The sequence below is a fragment of the Dendrobates tinctorius genome, unplaced genomic scaffold (genome assembly GCF_039654945.1).
Source record: "Dendrobates tinctorius isolate UK_male_01 unplaced genomic scaffold, ASM3965494v1 ptg000062l, whole genome shotgun sequence".
NCBI lineage: Eukaryota > Metazoa > Chordata > Amphibia > Anura > Dendrobatidae > Dendrobates > Dendrobates tinctorius.
Genome location: NW_027361730.1, coordinates 37012838 through 37039828, shown reverse-complemented (window position 1 = coordinate 37039828; position 26991 = coordinate 37012838). Strand labels below are relative to the sequence as shown.

At 42.1% G+C, this 26991-nt stretch overlaps 1 protein-coding gene across 3 annotated transcripts in view; it reads right to left on the bottom strand.

Moving 5' to 3' along the window:
- CSK (C-terminal Src kinase) overlaps positions 1 to 26991 on the bottom strand; it is a 109050-nt gene that overhangs the window by 4448 nt on the left and 77611 nt on the right. For all 3 annotated transcript variants that reach the window (XM_073579545.1, XM_073579544.1, XM_073579546.1), the window contains 8 exons: positions 22182 to 22401; positions 12831 to 12924; positions 12237 to 12302; positions 4852 to 4951; positions 3355 to 3445; positions 3170 to 3243; positions 2409 to 2604; positions 1389 to 1475 (listed from right to left, as the gene is read on the bottom strand). In XM_073579545.1, coding sequence (XP_073435646.1) covers positions 1389 to 1475; positions 2409 to 2604; positions 3170 to 3243; positions 3355 to 3445; positions 4852 to 4951; positions 12237 to 12302; positions 12831 to 12924; positions 22182 to 22401 — 928 coding nt within the window. The remainder of the gene's footprint in view (positions 1 to 1388; positions 1476 to 2408; positions 2605 to 3169; positions 3244 to 3354; positions 3446 to 4851; positions 4952 to 12236; positions 12303 to 12830; positions 12925 to 22181; positions 22402 to 26991) is intronic.

The window sequence follows — 26991 nt, the reverse complement described above, 5'->3', positions numbered from 1 at the left end:
CCTCTAATTAGTAAGCCAAATTGTGACTGTTTTGTCTTCTTTCTGATTGTAAAGTTTTTTTAAAATGTAATAAAAATTACAATTTAAAAACAAAAACACCGCAAAGAAAAGCTAGGGTTCTCTAGGATTTTGATATTTTGGTGGACTGAATGCTAATCCCTGCTTCTTTATAATGAATGAAATTAGACTACTACAATGCCAGTAGTTATGTCATGTCTTCTGTGCCATCCTACCCAACAGCAACTAAGGAAGGATTGAAAGAGGCTGAATCTGGAGATATGTAGTTTTAGATTACTAAACTCATACAGGGCTAAAGGGCACAGTTTTAGATTATTTTCAGTAGTGGGCCTAAGAACAGGGTTTACCATGCTCAGATAGGACAGCTTAAGGGAGTATTCTCAATTTTTGAAGTTACTACCCCCCAACCACAGGATATCATTCAAATCGCTGGGGCCCCCAGTGATCCCAATCATGGTGACTCTGAAGAGCCCAGGCTGAATGCAGTGCAGGTCGATTATGCACACCGCCGCTCCATCCATTCTATTAGGAGTGCTGAACATCAACCAAGCAAAGCGCTAGGCAATCTCTGGGGTTCCCACTAAGATTGAATAGAATGGTAGTGTCCACGATCAATGTCCAACTGTAATTAGCCGACCTCTTTCAGAGCCACAGTTCTCAGAATTGCTGGGGACCATGGTGGTCGGACTCTCAGCGATGGTAAAGTTACCACTATTGCATGGTTAGGGAATAGCTTTCAAATTTGATAATACCTCCAACGACCTCTACATGGGTGTTACACAAATTGGAATAATTCATCTGTGAGCAGATAAGGGCTTGTGCACATGTTAAGTATTTAGTGAAGAATTCTCTGCATCTCTCTGCAGGAAAAAAAAAAAATAATAAAAAAATAAAAATCGCCGAATAAAACAAGCGCTTTTTTGCTGCAGATTGTTCCCCACTCTTTAGCATGGTTGAAATTTGCATCAAAAATGCTGAAAGAATTGACATGCTGCAGATTTAAATCTGCAAATCACAAATAAGCAACTCAATCTCATTCACTTTGTGGCATCAGGAAACCAGCCAGGGTTTGTTACAAACCTGCACAGAAAAAAAACCATCAAAAACACAATGTTGTGCACACAGCCTAACAGGAGCTTGAGGTCTAGTGATTGGAGAGGTTCAGTGGACAAATTAGCACTTTACTAAGCAGAAAGTTCTGAACCATAGCATAAATAGCATTCACATTTAGCCGTATGTATGCAGATAATTATATTACTGAAGAGATATAGAGCCCTTACTAATCTTATTTCACATATACAGTTCCCTGTATGAATTCTACCTGCTGGCAATAGCCTTTTCAGCTGATAAGTAACAACCAATATACTTACAATGCGTGGATAAGGCACTCGCCCAAATGAGTAGATTTCCCACAACAGTATTCCAAAACTCCACACATCAGACTTTGTTGAAAAATTCTGTAAAAAATATACATTATAATGTTGTAAATGATGCAAAGAAATTTACATTTCTACTCCTAATCTTTAAGAATGGCAAGAAATTGGGGATCATACAGCTTGGAGCTACCAACAAATATACAAAAACAGGTGCCCAGTGTCACTCATTTGAAAGAAGCAAGGATCGGGCATGAACATTGTTGCTCCATTCACAGTCTACGGAACAGCCAGCCATCTCCAGCTGTCACTGAATGGTGGGCAGTGCTTAGGTTTCCCTGATGCTCTATATAACTAGGGAGTCTTGTGTCTCACTTCTCATGACTGCGGGACGTCAGCAATAGGACCCTAGTGATAAGTAACATATTAGCTATCCTCTGGATAACCTGTAACTTCTTTAAAAATTGAATTCATTTTTATTCACTTTTGCTTTTCGGTATCTATTTCTAGAGACTTTAGATGCTAAAATCTTCAGTTTTACATGCAAAGTTTTATGAGGCTGTTAACTACTGGGAAATCACCTGGTGGATCCATGACAGATATTGTTATGCGACCGTGTCTGTTGATTGACAGAGTAGAGCAGGTTAAAAGCCAGACTGAAAATCTGCTCTTTTGGAATAGTAAGGACTATAGCTAATTAGTGGCTTATACCCATAACCTCTTTAAGATGCATAATTATGCCTGGAAGTGTGCCTTGCATCACCTGAGCAATATCTGTAGCAGCCACTAAGTGTCAGTTTTAAAATTCCAGTATTCTTTAAGCTTTTGTAACCCCAGAATCACCAGTGCCCCAGCACCACTACCTCTGCACCCCCTAAATATATCATATTTGCAAAAGTAGTAGAAAAATTAAATTAAGAAATCGAATGGAAATATCTCAGAGCTTGGAGCAGATTGAGGTTATTTACATATCCAGCTAAGTCATGATGCTGCCAACTATGTTCAAACGCCACTTACCTTCTCTCGAAGAGCCTCGGGCGATGTCCACTTCACAGGCAATTTGCTGGTGTCTTGTGTTGCAGATGCTTCTTTTGTGAGTCCGAAATCACTGACTTTGGCAATATTGTCCTCTGAGACTAACACATTACGTGCTGCTAAATCTCTGTGCACAAAGTTATTGTCTTCTAAATACTCCATACCTTCTGACACGTCTCTAAGAAAAACAAAAGGCATTCATAGTGAACAGAGGACCACAAAGACTCATTCTACCTGTGGTTGTGAGCAACACCAATAGTGGATAAGCATTTTAATGGGGATAACTTGTGGCACTGCAATCCAAGGTGATAACCTTCATAGATGAGCCATAAACTAGAAAAAGACCACCTGAAGCCCATAAAGTCAGCCATACTGATTAGTTGGCTATGTTCTGAACGAAGCTTCAGCTGATCATTCAGCAGGCTCTCACATACATATGAGCAATCATTCAGAACAGCGATCTCGTGTGTTCTGTGAGAAAGCCGGTGCAGACATGCCTGGTGATGACTCATCTCCGGGAGAGCAGTCCAAAATCGGACATGCTGGATCGAAATCTCTTGAACCCATCGATATCAGCAGGTTTAGCCAACATAATAAGAGCCTTTCACTGTATAAGACAGATTTCCCAGTACACCGGTTTGGAAATCACTGTTTTATTGTAGTTTTGTAAGAACTTTTTGAGGTAATGACATCAAATATTTGTCTTCATGTTAACACCAAAGGGATTATTTGGGAATACTTACAAAGAAAACTTCAGTAAACAATCCCCTCCCAGCACCGATCTTCCTCGAGATCTTAGATAGTCTACTAAGCTCCCCTAGGAAAGACAAACATACAACTAGTCAGAACAATGGGGTGCACAAGTAATATATGGGCAAGAAGGTGACGAGATCAATATTCTGGGACCTTCATGGAAGCCAGAATTTACCTTTGCCATGAACTCTGTGACGATAAACAGGCTGCTCCTGTCTTCTACAATCACGCCCAGTAACTGAACCAGATTCTTGTGTCGTAATTGCCTGAAAATACAAATCATTCCTTCAGTTAAAGAAGGGTCACATTATCTACTCCAGATAGAGAATACGTGACGACTAGGGAATGCCCAGGTTATACAAATTTAGAGGCCCATAAATCTATAAATGAATGATAATCCTGCCCTCCATGTTTATTAGGATCCAGAAGAGGAGAACGGGGCACATGACTTATCTCTAAAGAATTACAGAGATACGTTTTTATATTTTTGGGAGTCTTCCATGTTAAGCGTTACTTTAATAAACAGGCAAATTGAAGAGTTGGATTGCTGTGAATTGGATATTGGAATTATGCTATAGGTCTATCAACATTATAAGGTGCAGAGCTGCCATAATAAACTAGAACATCATCCATAATAGAGTTACTCGGCTATTTTTGTAATCATACTAAAGAACAAATGGGCTTTGCATACAAATGTATCTGGTTGTGGAAAATTGTACTCTGTTCACATTGGTTCTAAAAGCCTCCGATTTGGGATTCACCGCTTCTGATGGAGAGAATAAAAAAAAGCATAACACTAATTTTGTCCTCAGATTGACACACCCCACTGAAATCTCCTAGTATAAACTATATGGCACCAATAATGGCTTCTGATCTAATCACAGCCTTAAAAGTGAAATGCCACTAAGAACTTTTACTACCACCATTATTATCATCAACATGTCAAGTGATAAATGTATGATTCTTGGGGACCCTGTACGTACAATCATTAGAACAGAGCTCCCAAGTCCCGCTACCCTTTTCACAACTTGACCGATCTGCTGCACTGTAGACATGTGGTTGGACACATGAATTATCCATTCAGTTGTCCATTTTTTTTTTAATCTTTGGGTGTCTGGTTACTGTATTTATCCCAATAAAGAATTTACTTGATTTTCATAGTATTTACTGTGTTGTTGTAGTCTGTTTTATATTTGAATTGTAGTTCAATGGTCCCATATGATTATCTACGGTATATTTATTATTTGAGAATTTAACGCGATCCCTCCTATTGTAGATATTTATATAGAAGCTTTGGTAGTATGAATGGATGATGCACATTTCAAACCATCATTTTTTTGCAGGTGTTGTGCATCAAACTTTGATCACACTTTCTGTCTCCACTATAAACTTTTATAAAAATTATATTTTAGCCCTATATAGTATCACGGCACTCTGGTAGATATAGTGCTCAGTAGCATTTTGTCAGTGTATCAAGTGTCTCCTCTTGCTATAAATGTTTAAATAGGATACATAAAATTTAAGTTTTCATTCCATAAGTCAAGTGAAAAAATTGTCCTGACTGCCAGAGGTGCAAATTTCTGAAAATACCTGGAAGTGATCAGGGTACCTCAATTTATTCCTTCCCCAATACATGGAAACTATGCATTCATACAAGGAGTTCTTCACTTACGTCATCACAAGAGCCTCAGCAACAAATGCTTGAGCTGTTGCATCATTCTTGATACATTTGACAGCTACTTTTGATCCCTTGTATTCACCCAACATGACATCTGCAGGAGAAATTAAAGACCAACATTTAAAATTACAGCTTGGAACATGTAATGTGTATAATTTACAACGACTAAACACTACTTCTCTGTAGGTACTGTATGCAAACATGCACTGCCCAGTTTAGCATCACATTCAAAAATGAGGATGTCTGGCATGGAGAATTAAAGAGGATCTTTCACTGGAACCTTTTTATTTTTATTAAAACGGAGTACCTAATTCAATTGGCACTGCTCTGATTCTGGAACAGCTTTTCTTCTGTGACCCTCCTGTTCGAGTTATGCCCCCCAGTAATAAAAGTGAAAATTTTCCCTTCTACCAATTGAGCCTGTACCACAGAACTTCTGAGGGCATTTGCTTTTTATTCCCCCCCTCTGATGGTCGGCCAATCAAAACAAGGCAGCACCCACAGAAAAGTTCTCTGGCATACGCCCAAGTGGGAAGTGAGGTAGAGGGTGTGGGGGTTTGTGTAAAATCATTTTGGCACAAAGGGACACCAAAGAAAAACGGTTGCAGAAACAGTTAATCAGAACGAATTGGAGGTCCTCAGTTTAAATTAAACCAAATGAAAGGACCCCTAAAGATCTGCAAACAGATTGCTGTTGCCCCATCTCATAACAGTTTAAAGTATGGGCAGAAATCCTGACTGTAATGCTGGGTCACATACTGGCATTCTTGCTGTAGTTTTAATAAAGCATTGTATTATTTACTGCAGATCTGCTAGTCCTCTCAATGATGATATCCTGCTATTTATTATTATTGTGTATATAGAGCAATCATATTCCACAGCGCTTTGTTAACGAAATCATCACTGTCCCTCACTGGGGCTCACAAGCTAAATTCTACATCAGTAGGTCTTTAGAGTGTGGATGGAAACCGGAGTACCTGAAATAAACCCATGAAAACAAGGCGAGAACATACAAAATTCCTTGCAGGTGTAGCCCTAGGTGGGACTTCAATCCAGGATACCAGCGCTCCAAGGTTTTAATGCTAACCACTGAGCAACAATGTTGTTATGAAGTTCTTGATATTCATGAGCCTTGGTTATCACGCCCCCTCTCCATTAATTTGCAACTTTCTGCCTATGCACAGAAAGATGCCAAAAATATTTGAGAAGGGGTAGATAGAGCTCATCATTGAGAGGACTAGCAGAGCTAGATAGTGATTTTAGGAAAAGCAACAGCAAAAAAAAAAAAATAACAGTAAAAAGCATACTGCTAGAATCAGGGGGTCTCACACTTTTCTGTTGCTGTCAAATTGGGAAGCATAAACATGGTGACAGATTCCCTTTGAGCCTCCATGTGCAATTGAGCATGCCAGCTAAGGCCTCTTTCACACTTCAGTTTTTTGCAATCAGTCACAATCCGCCAGGTTTTGAAAAAAAAACGGATCATCAATTTTCTTTTGAGGATCCGTTTTTTTCCCCATTGACTTCCATTATTGGCGGATTGCCGTCCGTTGCATCCGTTTTTTTTTTAGGATCCGCCAAAAGTTGCTGTCCGTCACCATCCTCAAAGATTTGAAAACGGAGCTTGCAACGTTTTTTTCTCTGGCGGATCCTCCAGACACTCATTTAACCCGAAATTCTTTCTGGGTGCCGGACAATAAAAAAAAAAAAAAAATTCTCTCTCTCTCTCCTTTTCCAGACTGCGATTCCTTTAAAATTCTTCATTTTGCGGATCCGTCAAAAAAACGGATGGGTGGCATCCGTTGTCATCAGTTCTAAAACGGATCCAGCATCCGTCCTTTTGGCGGATTTTGACTGATGCAAAAAACTGAAGTGTGAAAGAGGCCAAACCTATAATGTCTATGAGCTTCTTCAGTCTCTTTTTCTCTCTTTTATCCAGCAGGTAACTGTGATATCTATTCTGCAGTAGGTTCAGTAAAACATGGTGGTAAGCTATTCAGTATGCACAGAGATAGAGTGATTCAAGCCCCCCCAGAGTGTGGTATGCTTGCTTGTGCCTGATAATTTCATGTACATCAGGTCTGCCATTCTGCTGAACATTCATGCACAAATTTTGTGTTTGCAGAAAAACTGTGGCAAAAAGATATAGACAAATGAATTCATGTGCTTTAAGAACTCTAGCTCGCCAGTTCTAGAAGTCCAAGATAATGCACACAAAATTAAAAAAAAAAATCAGAGCACAAAAACGTTTTTTTTATAGCCATAAAAGTGTGGAGCGTAGTCAAAGTGTTATTCATCACACCTGGTCACAAGATGGGCTTTTAAGGTAGAGGAGCACAGCATGTTCCTGTTTTGTCTGCTAGAAACACAAAGATACGACTGCAGCAGACACAAAAATACGAACATCAAATTTCCAAAATGTAATTTGCAATTGCAAAACCCAGCAACTGACATAAAAGCACATCTGTCAGGTTATGTGCTGACCTCTATCAGGGTGTATATAATGTGCCGTTTAGTCCAATAGTAGCTGACCTGTCACTGAGTGTAGCACTTCCCGAGCCTCTTATGTCTCCCTTAAAGGAAATCTGTCAGCAGGCTTTTGTTATGTAATCTGAGAGTTTGCGTGATGAAGGGAAAGATACCCAGATTCCAGTGATGTGTCACTTGCTAACCTGTGTTTTGCTGCTTTAATAAAATTAGTGTTTCATGAGCAGGGGATTATCACTAGAGGACTAGGTGTCCCGTGCCTCCTGGCCAACCCCGCCAACTGCTGCACCCAGTAAACTTCATAGCTGGCATCAGGATCTCTGTTTCTAGATCATGTTGCGCTCAGATTACATAGCAAAAACCTGCTGACAAAGTCTCTTTTACCAGTGACTGTCAGCTGCTGCCTGTCTAAGCAACTGGGGGCCCCCGAAAAAACAAATGCAAAACACGAGTTGAGGCTCGTTCTGTGCCATACCTGATACCCTGGTAACTACCGGTTGATTGCGAAGGGCATGGTTTGACAGATACTTTTTTTTGGGTGGTTATAAATTTGCACTTCCTCATCGCTATACAATTTATTTTTGTCTGCCAGGTGTCTAGCCAATGTATCATGATAGTTGGTACAGAGCCATCTGTTTGGGTCACCTAACTAATGGATTTTTTGATTTGGTATAATACTATATGTAGGCCTATGGGGAGTGCATTATACTATATGGAGTACTGTGGAAACCTTCAAAAGAAACCTGAAGATCCACCTCTTCCGACAAGCCTATAACCTGAAGTAATCTTCGTTCCACCAAACCGCTGCACGACCAGCTCAATCACCTACTGCATCTTCACCCATCCCTTAAAGATTGTGAGTCTTCGTGGGCAGGGTCCCTCTCTCTTCCTGTACCAGTTGGTGACTAATTTTGTTCAAGAGCCAGCATGGGTTTGTAGCAAACAAGTCATACCAGACTAATCTAATTTCCTTCAAAGATGAAAGATGGATCAGGGAAATGCGGTAGATATAGTATATCTCGACTTCAGCAAAGCATTTGATAAAGTATCTCACAGTAGCCTTATAGAAAAAATTATCAAGTAGTGGATTGACAAGGCTACGGTTAGGTGGATTAATAACTCGCTTAGTGATCGCACCCAAAGAATGGTAATAAATGGTTGCACATCCAATTGGAAGAGTGTTTCAAGTGGGTACCACAAGGCTCTGTCCTGGGCCCAGTTTTCTTCCATCTTTTTATAAAACATCTAGATAAAGGAACTGAAGGTAAACTAATCAAATTTGCAGATGATGCAAAGCTAGGAGGGATAGCCAACACTAGAGAAGACAGTAAGGATTCAGAAGTATTTAGATAAGCTTGAACAATGGGTAGGGAGTTAAATACCATTCTATTACAGGGAGAAATGCAAGATTCTACATCTGGGTAAGAATAACGAAAATTACATCTACAGAATGGGAGGAATAGAACTAAGCAACAGCATGTGTGAAAAAGACTTGGGTATATTAATAGATCACAGACTGCACATGAGTCAACAGTGTGATGCAGCAGCAAAAAAAGTAAAAACAAATCTGGGATGTATTAAGAGAAGCATAGAGTCTAGATCACGTGAAGTAATTACTACCTCTACTCCTTGGGCAGACCTCATCTGGAATTGTGTGTCCAGTTCTGGACATCACATTTTAAAAAAAGACAGTGAAAAACTGGAGCAAGGTCATAGAAGGGCTACCAGGATGGTGAGCGGACAGCAAAGTATTTCCTACAAGGAATGGTTAAAGTATCTGGGAATGTTTGGCTTGCAAAAAAGAAGGCTAAGAGGAGACTTCATAGCGGTGTACAAATATCTGAAAGGATGTCGCAGTGTAGAGCGATCATCCCTTTTCTCATTTACACATAGAAACACGAGAAGCAATGGAATTAAACTGAAAGGGAGAAGATACAGATTAGATATTAGAAAACACTTTTTGACAGCGGTGATCAATGAGTGAAAGAGGCAGCCACGAGAAGTGGCAAGTTCTCCTTCAATGGAAATATTCAAGCAAAGGACAGACATTTGTCTGAGCTGGTTTAGTGAATCCTGCGCTGCATTGAGCAGGGGGTTTGGACATGATGACCCTGGAGGTGCCTTTCAATTCTAATATTCAATGATTCTATAAGATCATTGTACTTGTTTTTTTGTTATGTATACCCCTTTTCACATGTAAAGCACCATAGAATAAATGGATTCATAATAATAATAATAATAATAATAATAATAATAATAATAAGGAGGGCTATGGGGAGTGCATTATACTGTATGGAGGCCTATGGAGAGTGCATTATACAGTATGGAGGCCTATGGGGAGTGCATTACACTTTATGGAGGCCTATGGGGAGTGCATTATACTACACTGCTCAAAAAAAATAAAGGGAACACTCAAATAACACATCCAAGATCTGAATGAATGAAATATTCTCATTGAATACTTTGTTCTGTACAAAGTTGAATGTGCTGACAACAAAATCACACAAAAATCAACAATGGAAATCAAATTTATTAACTAATGGAGGCCTTGATTTGGAGTCACACGCAAAATTAAATTGGAATGTAATGTCCTTAAAACAAGTTAAAATGAGGCTCAGTATTGTGTGTGGCCTCCACGTGCCTGTATGACCGTCCTACTGTACAATGCCTGGGCATGCTCCTGATGAGGCAGCGGATGGTCTCCAGAGGGATCTCCTCCCAGACCTGGACTAAAGCATCTGCCAACTCCTGGACAGTGTGGTGCAACGTGATGTTGGTGGGTGGAGCGAGATATGATGTCCCAGACGTGCTCATTCGGATTCAGGTCTGGGGAATGGGCGGGCCAGTCCATGGCTTCACAATGCCTTCATTTTGCAGGAACTGCTGACACACTCCAGCCACATGAGGTCTGGCATTGTCCTGCATTAGTAGAAACCCAGGGCCAACCGCACCAGCATATGGTCTCACAAGTGGTCTGAGGATCTCATGTCAGTACCTAATGGCAGTCAGGCTACCTCTGCCGAGCACATGGAGGGTTGTGCGGCCCTCCAAAGAAATGCCAACCCACACCTTTACTGACCCACTGCCAAACCGATCATGCTGAAGTATGTTGCAGGCAGATCGCTCTCCACGGCGACTCCAGACTCTGTCACATGTGCTCAGTGTGAACCTGCTTTCATCTGTGAAGAGCACAGGGCGCCAGTGGCGAATTTGCTAATCCTGGTGTTCACTGGCAAATGCCAAGCTTCCTGCACGGTGTTGGACTGTGAGCACAACCCCCATCTGTGGTCGTCGGGCCCTCAGACCATCCTCAGGGAATTGGTTTCTAACAGTTTGTGCAAACACATGCACATTTGTGGCCTACTGGAGGTAAATTTGCAGAGCTCTAGCAGTACTCCTCCTGTTCCTCCTTGCACAAAGGCGGAGGTAGCGGTCCTGCTGCTGGGTTGTTGCCCTCCTACGGCCTCCACGTCTCCTGGTGTACTGGCCTGTCTCCTAGTAGCACCTCCAGCCTCTGGACACTACGCTGACAGACACAGCAAACCTTGTTTCCACAGCTCGCATTGATGTGCCATCCTGGATGAGCTGCACTACCTGAGACACTTGTGTGGGTTGTAGAGTCTGTCTCATGCTACCACGAGTGTGAAAGCACAACCAACATTCAAAAGTGGCCAAAACATCAGCCAGAAAGCATTGGTACTGAGATGTGGTCTGTAGTCCCCACCTGTAGAACCACTCCTTTATTACGTGTGCCTTGATAATTGCCAATAATTTCCATCTGTTGTCTATTCCATTTGCACAACAGCATGTGAAATTGAATGTCAATTAGTGTTGCTTCCTAAGTGGACAGTTTGATTTCACAGAAGTTTGATTTAAGTTGTATTCTGTTTGTGTTCCCTTTATTTTTTAGAGCAGTGTATATGGAGGCCTAAGGGGAGTGCTTTATACTATATGAATTCCTATGGGGAGTGTTTTATTCTATATGAAGGCCTATGGGGGTACATTATAATATATGGAGGGCTATGGGGTGCATTATACTGAGGCATATGGTGAGGGCATGATACTATACAGAGGCCTATGAGGAGTGCAGTATACTATATGGGGGCCATCATACAGTGTGGTGATTACAGTGAGGGGGCTAATGTGAGGGTCATCATACAGTGTTGGCGCAATCAAGCAGTTTAGGGGCTACTAAGGGGTCAGTATACTTATTATACTGTGTATAGGGGAGCATCATGTGAAGAGGGGAGCTGTTCAGGAGGAGGAGATTCAGAACTTTACTAAATGTTAAGTGGTTATCGTGACTGTGAAAGGGGTACACATAGGGCATTATTACTTTCTAGGGGGCAAAATGTGGGCACTTGCACAGGGCATTAATATATTTTATAGATTTGTTTTACCATCTAGAGGGTACACCGCACCACACAGGAGGTGCAGTAATAGGGACACATACGGCAGTAGCGGCTCAGCATTTGGGTATCAGCAAGATGAGGAGTTTCTGTAGGTTGGGCATAGATGGGACGGTGGCTGAAATGTGAGAAGTCAGAAGTGTTTTTGTTGTAATCTCTGCAGCTGAATCCTGGCTGAAGTAGGTGTCATGTCGGTCTGGGACAGATGGAAAAGACGGGAAAAGACAAGAAAAAGGAACGATTCCATCAGAAAGAACGTCAGCTGTAAATCATCATCTGAAGCCGTTCTGTGATCTCTTACATGTTCTAAACCTCCCCATTATATATCTGAAGAAAACCCACTATGGTAAATACCTCTCTTTGCACATATTAATTCAGGATGTGGGTGTATTAATTGAATATAAGAAAATGAACCTGTATTAAAGTATACTCATGGCCCACAGTAAAGTTCCACTTTTTAATGATGAAAAGAAAAATAAGTACCTCCAAATTCTCCTCTCCCAATAGTCTGCAAAAGGGTCAGTTCTTTCATCTTCAGTGCCCAGCCACCTGATAAAAAAAATACAGTTGGTGACGCGTGGAAAGATATAGTATAAAAAACAAAAAAACAAAATAAAAACCAGTCAGATGAATAAAAATAAGAAAAATGAAAAAGGAGGCTGGGAGAATTACAGGTAAAAAGAAGGGACCAAACAAAAGAAAAAAAAAAAAAAAAGAACAATGTAGTAGCCAAGTATTTGTAGATGGCAGAAGTGCTAGAGAAGAGAATTTAAAGTACAGAAAGGGTTTACAACAGAAAAAGGAGTACATGCCAGTAAGAACGGGCAAATGTCCAGAGCCAATTTCCTGTTATAAGATTTTCATTTCCACCATAAATTATTTTTACTGGCCACCTTCTGTGAGAGGACCACCACTCTTAATTTGCCATGTTGGGTGGAGATCTCTAAGGGGTTGCACTGTATTCTCCAGCACACAGTTCTAGCTATGTAGTTAATGGAATACAAGTCATTTCAACAGTAGTATAACATATACTAAGTTACTTTCCAGAAAATCTGTTAAAACATCTACGCAACTTACTCCGAAAAAACTCTTCCTGAGCAGCCACCGTTCCCTCCATCAATTTGGGCTTCATTAAACTGGTGCAGAGGCCATCAGCATCATTAGTGTAGTGCTGCAAATAGTAAGTAAAAGGTTACTGTGGCACGGGAAACGTCATCTTACTTCATCTTACATCCACTAGAGGCTGACAAAACCTCAAACAGTAGTAATACGGTAATAGATTCACTTAGACGCCTTCTTAGAGAAACACTCCCTGCAACATTTTCATGCTAGTCCTTTCCCATAGCTATGCTATATATACTTTATGTGTTTGTTACATACTTAATGATCGTAGTCTTACTCCATTCCTCCTCTCACAAGTGTGTCTGTGCCCGTTTCGTCTTTTTCTTAAAGCCTATATTACACTTGGCACTTGCCTGTGTTCACTATATTAAAGGGAATCTGTCATTGGGTTTCTGCTACCTCATCTGAGTGCAGCATGATGTAAGGGCAGAGACCCTGATTTCGACAATGTGTTACTTATTGGGCTGCTCAGAGATCTACCAGTTGTTTGAATACTGAGCTATGCAAAACCCTGCCGACACCACTGATTGGCAACTTTCTACCAATGCACAGTGGACACAGAAAGCCGTGAGTGGTGTGGGTACAGTAATACAGAGCTCAGCAATATGGACCACTGCTAGTGATGAGCGAGCGTGCTTGGATAAGGCATTATAGGATAAGGTGTTATCTGAGCATGCTCATGTACTAACCGAGCGCCTCTGGCATGCCCAAAAAATATGTTCCAGTCCCCGCAGGTGCGTGTGTCGCAGCTTGGATTTGTTAGTCAATCCCTGCATGTGCTGCGACTAACAGTTGCGAGGTATGCAGCTGCGGAGACTCTTAACATTTTCCGTGCATGCCAAAAAACACTCGGATAGCACCCGAGCGAGCTCTGATAACACCTAATCTGGGGATTCTCTCTCATCACTAATTACTACATGACAGCAGGCTTACTAGTACTATAGTGACAAAAATCATTGTTTTATCAGCAGAGATTATCAAAACTACAGCAAGCAGCCCAATAAGTGACATCGCTGGAATCAGGGTCTTGATCTCTAAAATTGTGCTGCTCTCAGATTAGGTGGCAAACCCCTGGTGACAGATTCCCTTTAAGTTATTCAAAGGTAACCACAGTTCTGCCAAAAGTTTGAAAGTTCCAGAATTGGGGTAACCAGGTCTGATGGGTTTTATATGGACAGCCTAGGCTGCAAATTAAAAAAACAAAAATCCATTGCTGTCCAGAAATAATGCAGGCATTAAGTTACAGCATATCGAAGGAATTTTGCTGCCTGTGCATAAACATTGCACAGCCAGCAATATAATGTCAAAAAGAATAATGACACTGAAATATACAGTAGTTTAAAAATATATTTAAATTGAAAAAAGTCTCCTAAAAGATTAAAAAATGTTAAAAATAATGAAGATTTATGTAAATAATTCAGGAAAAAAAATTCTTAACTTGAATCTTCATAGTGCGAACAATCCAGTTTATAACTAATTTATTTACAGTAACCAATGCAAGAAAAAAAAAAAAAAAAAAAAAACCACCGGCAGATATGCATTTTGCCATTATAATGTAAATCATAAAAAAATCATTAAGATTTTTAAAAAAAATTTTATATGATGCTTTAAGAAACGTTCAACTCACCCCACAAAAAACAAAAGGATCTACCGTATATAGCCCAATAAACTTACTAAAGTAAGGATAAAGAATCCCGTTAAGGTGACTCCTGAAGTGCAGAGATTAGCAAATCCTTGTATTCTCCACAATATAAGAACTCTGGAGCATCTCTTCAATCTACCATTCCTTTGTTATTTTTCCTAAGGAGTGTAAACGTTCACCTTAACAAAAGGGTCTTAATCAATACAGACTACGTGTCCGTGTGCATAGACTAGCCCTCAAGAGGTCAATTAATTCATGAATTTCTAGAGGAATAACAGAGGAACGGCATAAAGGAGAGCTCTAAGAAAAGAGGTTCTACAATTAGTATTTCATGGGGGATACAGGACTTTACTACAACAGGCGAATAAGAGTCAGTGATAAGCGGTCTTAAAGGAGCGCTTAGGAATCAACCCAGGGGCAGATTAGAACGTCAGGTCTCCACCGCAGCTCCAGCCGAAAACCTCCGATGGAGGATAGGAGCAATGAGAAAATGGAAAACGGTCTTAGGAGCGCAGGAAAGAGACTCAGATGAGAGATGGGGTTAAACCACAACGCGTTTCATCCACCTGATGAAGATGATCCTCCGTCGAAACACGTTGTGGTTTAACCCCATCTCTCGTCTGAGACTCTTTCCTGCGCTCTTTACTACAAAAGGCGCCTCATGAAACCTATAGACACCAGTTTAAAGGGCTTTTACTCATCATCCTATATTGTTCAATTTACAGTACTAGGTGTTTGCAAAAACAAGCATCTTTGTAACTTACTTGTTACTAAAAAAAAAAATCTCAATTTGCAAGAACAAGAAAAAATGTTACATTTGATTGCATACTGCTCATGGGCTAGTCTATCAGTAGAGGCGGGTCCCTTAAACAAGCAGTGAGGCATTTACAAACTCTTCCTTAGAGCTTGTAATCACTGTTTTGAAGCTGGCTGGTTCCAGCCATATTCAGTTCCCCTGCGCTCCTATGATGCTGCAGAGTCAATGCAGACTGTTTGCAGCACTGGAAAGTGCGCGATCAGCTAACCCAGCGGCTGAGGAGCGCACCGCCCTGTAGGAAGCCAGGGGGCTGCGGAGCGGTGTGCTCCTAAAAACAAAGAAGAAAAATGCCAAGCGGTAATTTGTCCTGATCATCACTGCATACAGCTTAGTGACGTCAGGCAAGCTATGTGATCGCACAGTTTAAGTATTCCACTTCTGACACTTTTGTTCTTGTCATTTTTTTCACTATATATTGCACATTTCCACATTAAATATAGCCATTTATTCAAGATGAGGTCACCGCAAGCGCTTAATAGGACAAATCAGGAAGTTTACACAGTTTCACTTGAAAGTTGTGCCATTTGCTTCACAACAGAAAAAGCAGAAATGAAACACATTTGCCTAAAGCAGGACACATCACCCCGGCACATTACTATAGGGCTAACTATACCTGCACAGCACCGGGCAACCTGGAAACACGAACTAAATGGCAAGACAGTCCCAGGGGGGCTAATCGCTTAGCATTCCAGGTACAAAGTTTAAGAAAGGTCCTGAGCGTGTTCGGATTCTATTAGTTTCTGCCGTGAGAACCACAGTGCAGAATACACCAGCGCTCCCTGCATTTATACATCCAGCGTACAGGGCTCCAATAGAAACTGTCAGCAAATCGCTCCTGGCCCGAGCTCAGAAGAATCCAACGCTCAGTCAGTTATTTACCTCAAACATGGCGGACCACGTCATACAAGCATGTTATAGGGAGAGGGGGCACTTAGAACCAACAGACATGTAGAAATTCAGCATGCAGAAGCTTCTTTCCAATGACTGCCATCGGGGGACAATCATGCTGCCCCTCATCCACACTATACAGCTAAGGAACTCCGGCAAAATGAGTGGATGTGGCCGTCAAATCTACTGTGGAAACTTTCCCTTCCTTTCCATTTCGGCTCTGGTTGTTATATATTAATAAATATATTGGGAACATGGCTATGTGGCACCAAATATGTTACAGGTTTGTGCAGCCGGTCTCACGGACATCACCGCTCTCCTGAACACAAAATGGCTGCCGGCAGAGGAGCATACGACCCGACCTGTCCACCAGTCTTTTCCACGGTGCAGCGATACTCAACGAGAAACGCCTAATGGACATGTCTGGTCTCGTGCTCCTACGCCAGCTGCCATTTTGTGTTCAGGAGAGTGGTGATGTCTGTGAGGCAGGCTGCACTAACAAGCCAGGTAACATTCAGTGCAACCAAACCATGATGTCCTACCCCAAAAATGGAACCAGGCAGCAGATTCATGCGTAGGATAATAGTGACAGTGCGTCCCTATCACAATGAACTTCTCCTACTCTGAAAGGCAGATTTTCAACAAAACTCAAAAGTCTGGAAAAATCTACATTGCAGATGACTGTGGTGGGCTGTACCCTTAAAGGGGGTTGTCCATCTTTTGCAACTTTTTTTTAAATGCATGTACTTGGGACTAAATTTTTTTAGAATTGTGTTAAACATTTTGCAGTTTGGCTTTTACAGGCTTTGTTTCCCTGCACATTCTACGTTGAGGTCATCTGCAGACATAAATCAGCCAAGAGGGGCTCAGAAAAAGACAGATAAATGTTAAACTCCTCATCAGACCAGCAGATGACCAACCCATTCTGCAGCCAGCTACAAACCGGGCAATAGAAGGCAAACGGTACAAGATTTTTAATGAAACAGTTACAAAAAAAATGGTCTCAAAATGTGGATAACCTTTTTAATGTATGGAACAGAGACTTTATAGTATTCAGTTTCATTCACATGAATGTTGATTCTTGCAGCTCTGGTAAATCACATTTTATATGGCAAAGGTCTTTCTGAAGTCTGAAAACACAACTTTTCATTCCTATAACATGATCATGTACTTCTTCCATGGCTGAGTATGCTGGGGCTTTATGTACCAGAATGTGAATGCAGCACAGCTCAGCACATAGAGGAACTGGCTGCGCTGTTTCGGCCTATCTCAGTTCCTGACACAGGAAACCGGGTGAGGTTAGTCATGTTCAGGAAGATGTTGGCACCACACGGTTCATGTAATGATGCTCGGTTTTGCAGAATTAAATATGCTGTGTCTTTCTGCAGGGAGGGAATAGTACTAAAAATGGAGACATTTTTTCTTGCATCTTCGGATGTATGGAAGTTGATTCCAGTAGGACATATTTACATCACCTGTTAGTTGGTTTACTGAGTAGCACAAAGTTGCACCACAATTTTGCTACATATTTTGGTGCATGATGTCAGAAGTTAACCATGGCACCTCTCACTAAGCCAAACCCCTTTTCAGCAGTTCTATGCCCCCTTATTGGACAAGGTACAGTTGTGGCCAAAAGTATTGACACCCCTGCAATTCCACACCAAACATAAAAAAAGAGGGTGGACAAAAGTATTGGCACTGTTCGAAAAATCATGTGATGCTTCTCTAATTTGTGCAATTAACAGCACCTGTAACTTACCTGTGGCACCTAACAGGTGTTGGCAATAACTAAATCACACTTGCAGCCAGTTGACATGGATTAAAGTTGACTCAACCTCTGTCCTGTGTCCTTGTTTGTACCACATTGAGCATGGAGAAAAGAAAGAAGACCAAAGAACTGTCTGAGGACTTGAGAAACCAAATTGTGAGGAAGCATGAGCAATCTCAAGGCTACAAGTCCATCTCCAAAAACCTGAATGTTCCTGTGTCTACCGTGCGCAGTGTCATCAAGAAGTTTAAAGCCCATGGCACTGTGGCTAACCTCCCTAGATGTGGACGGAAAAGAAAAATTGACAAGAGATTTCAACGCAAGATTGTGCAGATGTTGGCTAAAGAACCTCGAATAACATCCAAACAAATTCAAGGTGCCCTGCAGTCCAAGGATACAACAGTATCAACCCGTACTATCCGTCGGCGTCTGAATGAAAAGGGACTGTATGGCAGGAGACCCAGGAAGACCCCACTTCTTACCCCGAGACATAAAAAAGCCAGGCTGGAGTTTGCCAAAACTTACCTGAAAAAGCCTAAAACGTTTTGGAAGAATGTTCTCTAGTCAGATGAGACAAAAGTAGAGCTTTCTGGCAAAGGCATCAACAGAGTTTACAGGAGAAAAAAAGAGGCATTCAAAGAAAAGAACATGGTCCCTACAGTCAAACATGGCAGAGGTTCCTTGATGTTTTGGGGTTGCTTTGCTTCCTCTAGCACTGGACTGTTGCCCGTGTGCATGGCATTATGAAGTCTGAAGACTACCAACAAATTTTGCAGCATAATGTAGGGCCCAGTGTCAGAAAGCTGGGTCTCCCTCAGAGGTCATGAGTCTTCCAGCAGGACAATGACCCAAAACACACTTCAAAAAGCACTAGAAAATGGTTTGGGAGAAAGCACTGGAGACTTCTAAGGTGGCCAGCAATGAGTCCAGACCTGAATCCCATAGAACACCTGTGGAGAGATCTAAAAATGGCAGTTTGGAGAAGGCACCCTTCAAATATCAGGGTCCTGGAGCAGTTTGCCAGAGAAGAATGGTCTAAAATTCCAGCAGAGCATTGTAAGAAACTCATTGATGGTTACCGGAAGCGGTTGATCGCAGTTATTTTGGCTAAAGGTTGTGAACCAAGTATTAGGCTGAGGGTGCAAATACTTTTGTCTGGCCCATTTTTGGAGTTTTGTGTGAAATGATCAATGTTTTGCTTCTTGCTTCATTCTATTTTGTGTTTTTTCATTTAAGACAAATTAAATGAAGATAATAATACTCCCAATATGTGACGAACGGCCCACCGCCGTTCGTCCAAATACGGAGGCGACTAACGGGGGTCCCGCTGCCACCAAAACGCGACGGACAGCGGACCCTGTGTCACCACTATGTTACAATCCCACCACTGACACCGGTGTATCAGCGGACGGAGGGACGTGACACAATGCCGGCACACGGCTATCACAGGCGCAGTGGGGCTTATCTTAGTTATCCCACCACTGGCACCATGTGACCAAAAATATCCAGCAAGCTAATCTCGCTCTACAGTTTGCCGCAGGGGGTGTTTTCCCCTCAAGCTTTAAACATGCCTCCATCACACCTATCCTCAAAAAGCCCTCTCTTGACCCATCCTCTGTATCTAGCTATCGCCCTATATCACTTCTCCCCTACGCCTCCAAGCTACTGGAACAACACGTCTACCTTGAACTGTCCTCCCATCTCTCTTCTTGCTCCCTCTTCGACCGCTTACAATCTGGCTTCCGGTCACACCACTCCACTGAAACTGCCCTTACTAAGGTCACCAATGACCTCTTAACCGCCAAGAGCAAGCAACACTACTCTGTCCTCCTCCTCCTGGACCTGTCGGCTGCCTTTGACACAGTGGACCATTCCCTATTATTACAGGCCCTCTCATCCCTCGGCATCACAGACTTGGCCCTATCCTGGATCTCATCATACCTAACAGACCGGACATTCAGCGTCTCCCACTCACACACCACCTCCTCAGCTCGCCCCCTATCTGTCGGAGTCCCACAAGGTTCAGTCCTTGGGCCCCTGCTGTTCTCTATTTACACCTTTGGCCTGGGACAGCTCATAGAATCTCATGGCTTTCAGTATCATCTTTACGCTGATGACACACAGATCTACATCTCTGGACCAGATATCACCTCCCTACTAAACAGAATCCCTCAATGTCTGTCCACTATTTCATCCTTCTTCTCCGCTAGATTTCTGAAACTCAACATGGACAAAACAGAATTCATCATCTTTCCCCCATCTCACGTGACCCCCCCTACGAACCTATCAATTACAGTAAATGACTGCCCACTTTCCCCAGTCCCACAAGCTCGCTGCCTCGGAGTAATCCTTGACGCTGATCTCTCCTTCAAACCACATATCCAAGCCCTTTCCACTTCCTGCCGACTTCAACTCAAAAATATTTCACGAATCCGTTCATTCCTCACCCAAGAATCTGCAAAAACCCTAGTCCATGCCCTCATCATCTCTCGCCTTGACTACTGCAACCTCATGCTCTGTGGCCTCCCCTCAAACACTCTCGCACCCCTCCAATATATTCTAAACTCTGCTGCCCGACTAATCCACCTGTCCCCCCGCTATTCCCCAGCTTCTCCCCTCTGTCAATCCCTTCACTGGCTCCCAATTGCCCAGAGACTCCATTACAAAACCCTAACCATGACATACAAAGCCATCCACAACCTGTCTCCTCCATACATCTGTGACCTCGTCTCCCGGTACTTTCCCGCACGCAACCTCCGATCCTCACAAGATCTCCTTCTCTACTCCCCTCTTATCTCCTCTTCCCACAATCGCATACAAGATTTCTCTCGCGCATCACCCCTACTCTGGAACTCTCTACCACAACATATCAGACTCTCACCTACCATCGAAACCTTCAAAAAGAGCCTGAAGACCCACCTCTTCCGACAAGCCTACAACCTGCAGTAACCACCGATCGACCAAACCGCTGCACGACCTGCTCTACCCTCGCCTACTGTATTATCACCCATCCCTTGAAGATTGTGAGCCCTCGCGGGCAGGGTCCTCTCTCCTCCTGTACCAGTTATGACTTGTATTAAGATTATTGTACTTGTTTTTATGTATACTCCTCCTTACATGTAAAGCGCCCTGGAATAAATGGCGCTATAACAATAAATAATAATAATAATAATAATACCAAAGAATTTGTGTTTGCAAGCATTTTCAGGAAGAAACTGAGTATTATCTGACAGAATTGCAGGGGTGTCAATACTTTTGGCCACAACTGTTTTCAGCTGAGCTATGCCCCCTTGTTGAACAAGGTATAGTAGCCAGACCCCTTTTCAGCAGAATTATGCCCCCTTGTTGGACAAGGCATAGTAGCCAAACCCCTTTTCAGCAGAGCTATGCCCCTTGTTGGACAAGACACAGTATGTGTGTAAAACATACACTAAATATGGCAAGTCATGAAAGACAGTTTGTGGCGAAAATTGAGCCAGAATTCTACCGTCTTACTTTTACTTTATCTATGCAGCCATGTCAGATCAATGCATAGTGAATACAGCAGATACATCCAGCTCTATGCTTTTCACTATATGATTGTGATAAAAAAAAGTAGTGAAAAATCAGAGTTTAAAGCGTACCTCCAGCTTTGTAATATGATCATTTTTCTAGCTCTCTCTTGGCGTTTTTTGGCTATAACCCCAACGGACCGTCCGGAGTTTGCGCTCCGGCCTACACTAAATTAAACAGCGTCCTTCTGCTGATAGGCTGCAGTCTTCAGTGGTAGAGTCAGAGAATTTTATAGCTTTTACTCCAGCAATAAAGACAGTAGCCAAGAGTGACAAGCGGGATGCTGCCTAGTTTGGTGTAGCCCGCAGCATATTCTTTGGGTGGTCCGTGCTGCAGGTTATCAGCAAGAGCCACTAAAAGAGTGATCATAGAGCAGGAGTTCTGCACCATAATCAGTTTCTTCTGAAAGTGTAGGTTCACCTTAAAGAGTTTGTGAAGGGATAGGCCTTACAATGATTATTTAATGTAGAAATTGCACCAAGCAGCATTTCATGTGTTTGACTGCGTTACTAAAGTAGTGAAATTGAAAAAAAAAAAAAGTTGTGCAGACGCTGAATACCATAAAATGATTCACGTCACGCATCATATCACACTAAATTAAGGAACTGAATCACGAGAGATCTTGGTAAAGCCCCTTACCTCCACCAGCTGCATGAGGTTATCGAAGTATGCCTCTTCATCAATAGTCAGCTTGCCGGTCTTGTAGATGATTCGGTAATGCTCCACTTTCCCCTCGCAGCTCACACACAGTGTGTAGTCTCCGGGATAGTTTGTGCTCTCTCGCACAAGAAACAGGCCGGTTTCTGGAGGGTATAATAGTCGCTCAGCTTGTTCTCTAGTGATCTTGCCATGGAACCATCTGGAAGATGAACCTTAGATTTAGGTGTAATGTGGCTGGCAGCAATAACAATTCTTTATAGGTGTCATAAATCGATTACATTATAAAATCATTAGATTTTTGTTTCATTACACTCAATTTATGAGCAAACAAACTACCCTGAAAACATGGCAGAATTCACACAGAGTTATACTATATTTAATACAGGAACTAATGTCATTTAAACCATAAATGGAAATATGTTAATTCTGCAATCACACAGGGCAAAAGGTTAGAGGAACTTGCAGCAAGTTAGAAATCATTTTTATGTAATAGATGACTTACTGGAGAAATACATTTCTGATATAAACTGGAAAAATGACAGAATTTTTAAACTCCCTTAACTTGGGTCAGACATGTTATACAACCCATATAAGATTGCATGCGGCTTTCAACACTTCATCCCCAGAGCTGACACAGTAAGGCTGTGTTCACACACAGCGTTTTTACTGCGGTTTTCACTATAAAACCGCTAAAAATAAGCTTCCCAGTCATTTCTATGCATTTTGCACATTGATGCGTTTACCGCGAAAAAACCGCATCGCGGTAAAAAATGCAGCATGCTGATTAATTTTGCAGATTTTTCCACGGTTTTGGCTTCTTCCATGTGTTTTGAAACCGCTGCGGAAAAAAACGCATCAAAACCGCGCAAAAGCCGCCGCAGAAAAATAGGTGCGGTTTTTGGGAAGGGATTCAGGTTTTTGAGCAGAAATTTTCTGCAACGTGTGCACTTAGCCCAAGGGTGAGGATTTCTTTGCATAGGTGACGCTGGTTATTTCAGTTAAGCCTGATTCACACATCAGTTTTTTTCAGGAGTTAAAATCTGCTAAAATGGCGGACAACGGATCCGTTCTTGTAGTGACCACAACGGTTGGCACCGGACCATTGTTTTAACGGATCCGTCGAAGGAAGAATTTTAAAGGAACCGCTGCCTGGGGGGGGGGGGGGAGATGGGGAGAGAGAGAATTTTTTTTCAGCCGCCAGAACAGGGTTTAGGGTTAAATTTGCGGCCGAATCCTCCGGGCATGCGCAATGTAACATGCGGATCCGGCCGCCCGAAAAAACGTTGCATTGTCCGTCCAGGCATGTCGGCGGACACCAAAATTTTGGCGGATCCGCAAAAAAACGGATCCAACGGATGGCCATCCGTCAAGTTCCGCCGGTAATGCAACTCAACGGGAAAAAAACCGGATCCGCCAATCAAAATGGCGGATCCATTTTTTTTTTTTTTTTGCAAAACGGCGGATTTTGACTGATGGTAAAATACGGATGTGTGAAACAGGCCTTAGCAGATAAGCAAGAAAGCAGCACTATAGCCCAGAAGATGCCTTATCCAAAGTTATTGGATGATTTGTCTCTTGATATATTTTTGTTGCCAGAGATCAGCACCAAATCTGTAAATCAGACTTCATTCATCTGCCCTTAACCATTTTCAGGCTGGATAATAGATGTTCCCACGGTCAGTAAATGCTGCGGGTTGGACGCTCCGTACCTCCGCAGCGTCAAACCCGCAGCGGCCAGATGTTACAGTATAGTGGATGGGATTTGAAGAAACCCCATCTCACTAAAGGTACTGTCACACTTAGTGATGTACCAGTGATCCCGACCAGCGATATGACGCGGTCAGGATCTCTGGTACATCGCTAAGTGGTCGCTAGTGAGCTGCCACACAGGCAGATCTCACTAGCGACATCGCTGGGGACGGGGATCGCTACTTACCTGTCACACCAGGCGATCCTGCGTCCTCCCTCCCGGCTCCACGCTTGTCGCTCGTCTCTCCACAGGAAGCGCCGCAGGAAGCTGACGACGAGAAACAGTCCTGGACGTTCTCGCGCGATCAGCGATAATCAGCGGGTCGTAGGTAAGTATCAGACACAGAGATATCGCTAGCAATATCGCTATAACGTCACAAGTTATAGCGATATTGCTAGCGATATCTCTTAGTGTGACAGGCCCTTAATCGTGCACGGCTGCCTCCAGCTTCCCTGTGGAGATGCACATGTGGTTGTCTTTTCCAGACCGGAGCATGTCAATTTATGTAGCAAAAACGCTCCACTGCATGAATTACCATTCACTATCGTTAGATGCGGTAAACCCGCATTATCTACTTAGTCATATGCGTATTAAGGGCGGGAACACAGCTTACTACGCATGTGTACTAATTTAAATAAAGACCAAAGAGGAAAAAAAAAAAAAAGGAGGGGTAAGAACCACCGCCATAGAGTATAATCCTTTAAAAATGATTTTATGAACGTTTACATGTAGATAGACAAAATAAGCTGCTGTGCACCAAAATACAGGGGCGCGAAGTTCCCAATAAAGTGCATATAAATCAATCAGCACGTAAGTGGCTACAGAAGAGTGCTAATGACCAATGGCAAAGAAAAGGCGCAATATGCCAATACAGTGAACAACAAATGCAATATATATGGCGGTAATACACTGATGTCTACCTGCAGAGTGATCATAGAGCACAAGAGATAGAGACTAAAATAGAGTCCAGGATAGATCAATTGAAGAGGTCAAAACAAGAGGACTCAAGTTAAAAGATATTCAATGTGGCAATAGTGCCATGGAAATCATAGCAGAGTGAATAAAAAATAAAGTGCAAAGTGCTAGCACAGTATATGGAAATGATACTGCATTAATTTAACCCCTTAATGACCACCAATACGTCTTTTAACTGACGTGAGATATAAGAGAATAGCATCCCCATACAGGTGACAATCCAGCAGCTGTCGGCTGTACACTATAGCTGACAACTTGCTGCATCAGCCACGATCAGTGTTTGCACAGTCCAAATCATTTTAACCCCTTAAATGCTGCTGTTAATAGTGACATCATATAAATGGTTAACAGAGTGTGGGGGCTTCCTCTTTATCCCCATCGGCACCCTGAGATCATGATTGTGTGGTCCTGATGTTTGCCTGGGCAATTCACTACCAAATAGCGTCCTTAAAGCCTGACGGCTGTTGTAACCTGTTCAGAAGTTAGCGGCATTTTGGCGGTAAAAACACACTTTTTCATTTCTGTCATGCCACTTTGCATTAATTCCTGAAAATGACCTGAAGGGTTAATAAACTACCTGACAGCAGTTTTCAATATGTCAGGGGGTGCTGTTTTTAAAATGGTATAACTTTTGGGGGTTTTCCAATAAATAGGACCCCCAAAGTCACTTCAAACCTGGATAGGTCCCTAAAAAATTTTTTTTGCAAATTTCCTTGATAAAATGAAAAATTACTGCTACATTTTTAAACCTCCTAAAATGCTAACAAAATAAAAGAACATTTTACAAATGGTGCTGATGTAAAGCAGACGTGAAAAATGTTATTTATGAATGTTTTTGTGTGGTATGACAATCTGGATTAAATGGATAAGTATTCAAAGTTTGAAAATTGCTAATTTTTTAACATTTTTCTCAAATTTCTGATATTTTTTATAAATAAGAACAAAACATATTGACCTAAATTTATCGTTATCATAAAGTACAATGTGTCACGAAAAAACAATCTCAAAATCACTGGGATTTGTTGAAGCATTCCAGAGTTATTACCACAAAGTGACACTGAAAAAAAACCTCCAAAAAATATTTTGGGACAAGAAAAGAAACCAAGGTAGCAACAGAAAAATGATCCCTAAAACTTCACTTTTAATCAATGTTTAAAATCTGGACAATCCCAGTGCATAAGGACTAGGGTAATATTTAAACAGACACCAGACAAAAAATAGTAATAGATACTCCAGGTCACTAAACTCGCCCTAGTGGGCCCTGGCAATCCCTGCCTAGCCGCGGAGGTTGGCACCCTAGTTGTAGACGATAGTGGCGCCCCCGCTCAACGTCGGTGACCCTAATACACCCTACAAGACCCTAGTCCACGACGAGGATACACAAAAAAAAACACAAACACACAATAACCACCCGAAAAACCCTGGTGGAGAGACTGTATAACGTCTCAGAAGATGTTTAACTTATCTCGTACTAAAATCATGGGTAAATAAACCCATCCCAGATATTATCTCGTAGTAAAAAATACTGATATATAGCAGCTTATATTAGCTTATCTCGTAATAAAAAGGCTTATGCTGCAAAATAACAGACCTGATATAGCCCCCCCCAAAAAAAGGGAAAAAGAAAAAACGTATACAGTAAGAGGTGCAGCCACAGGGATGCACAATCCAAGCACCTCAGGTTACATAACAGCCAAAATTATCCACCAGATAAAGATTAGTGACATAAAAATAATATACACAACGCTTAAATAATGGACATAATAGTCCTACATATAAACAGTGGTGGCAGCAAAAAACAATCCCTGATTGCCAGGTTGCCCTAATACAGAAACATTTTGCCAACCATCAAACAATAGGTCTGTCAGCGTTATGAATATACTTATCAGCCATCAGAAGATATGAGGCCCAGCCCGACGCGTTTCCCCCTCCTAGATATTGAGGGTTCATCAGGGGCAAAGAAGGAAAGGGGATTCCATCCCCTCTGGCCGAAAGATCAGTGCAGTGTGCGGCGTCTTTTCCGTGTCTCTGAGGCTCATATTTACCGCGTTCTAGTTGTGACGT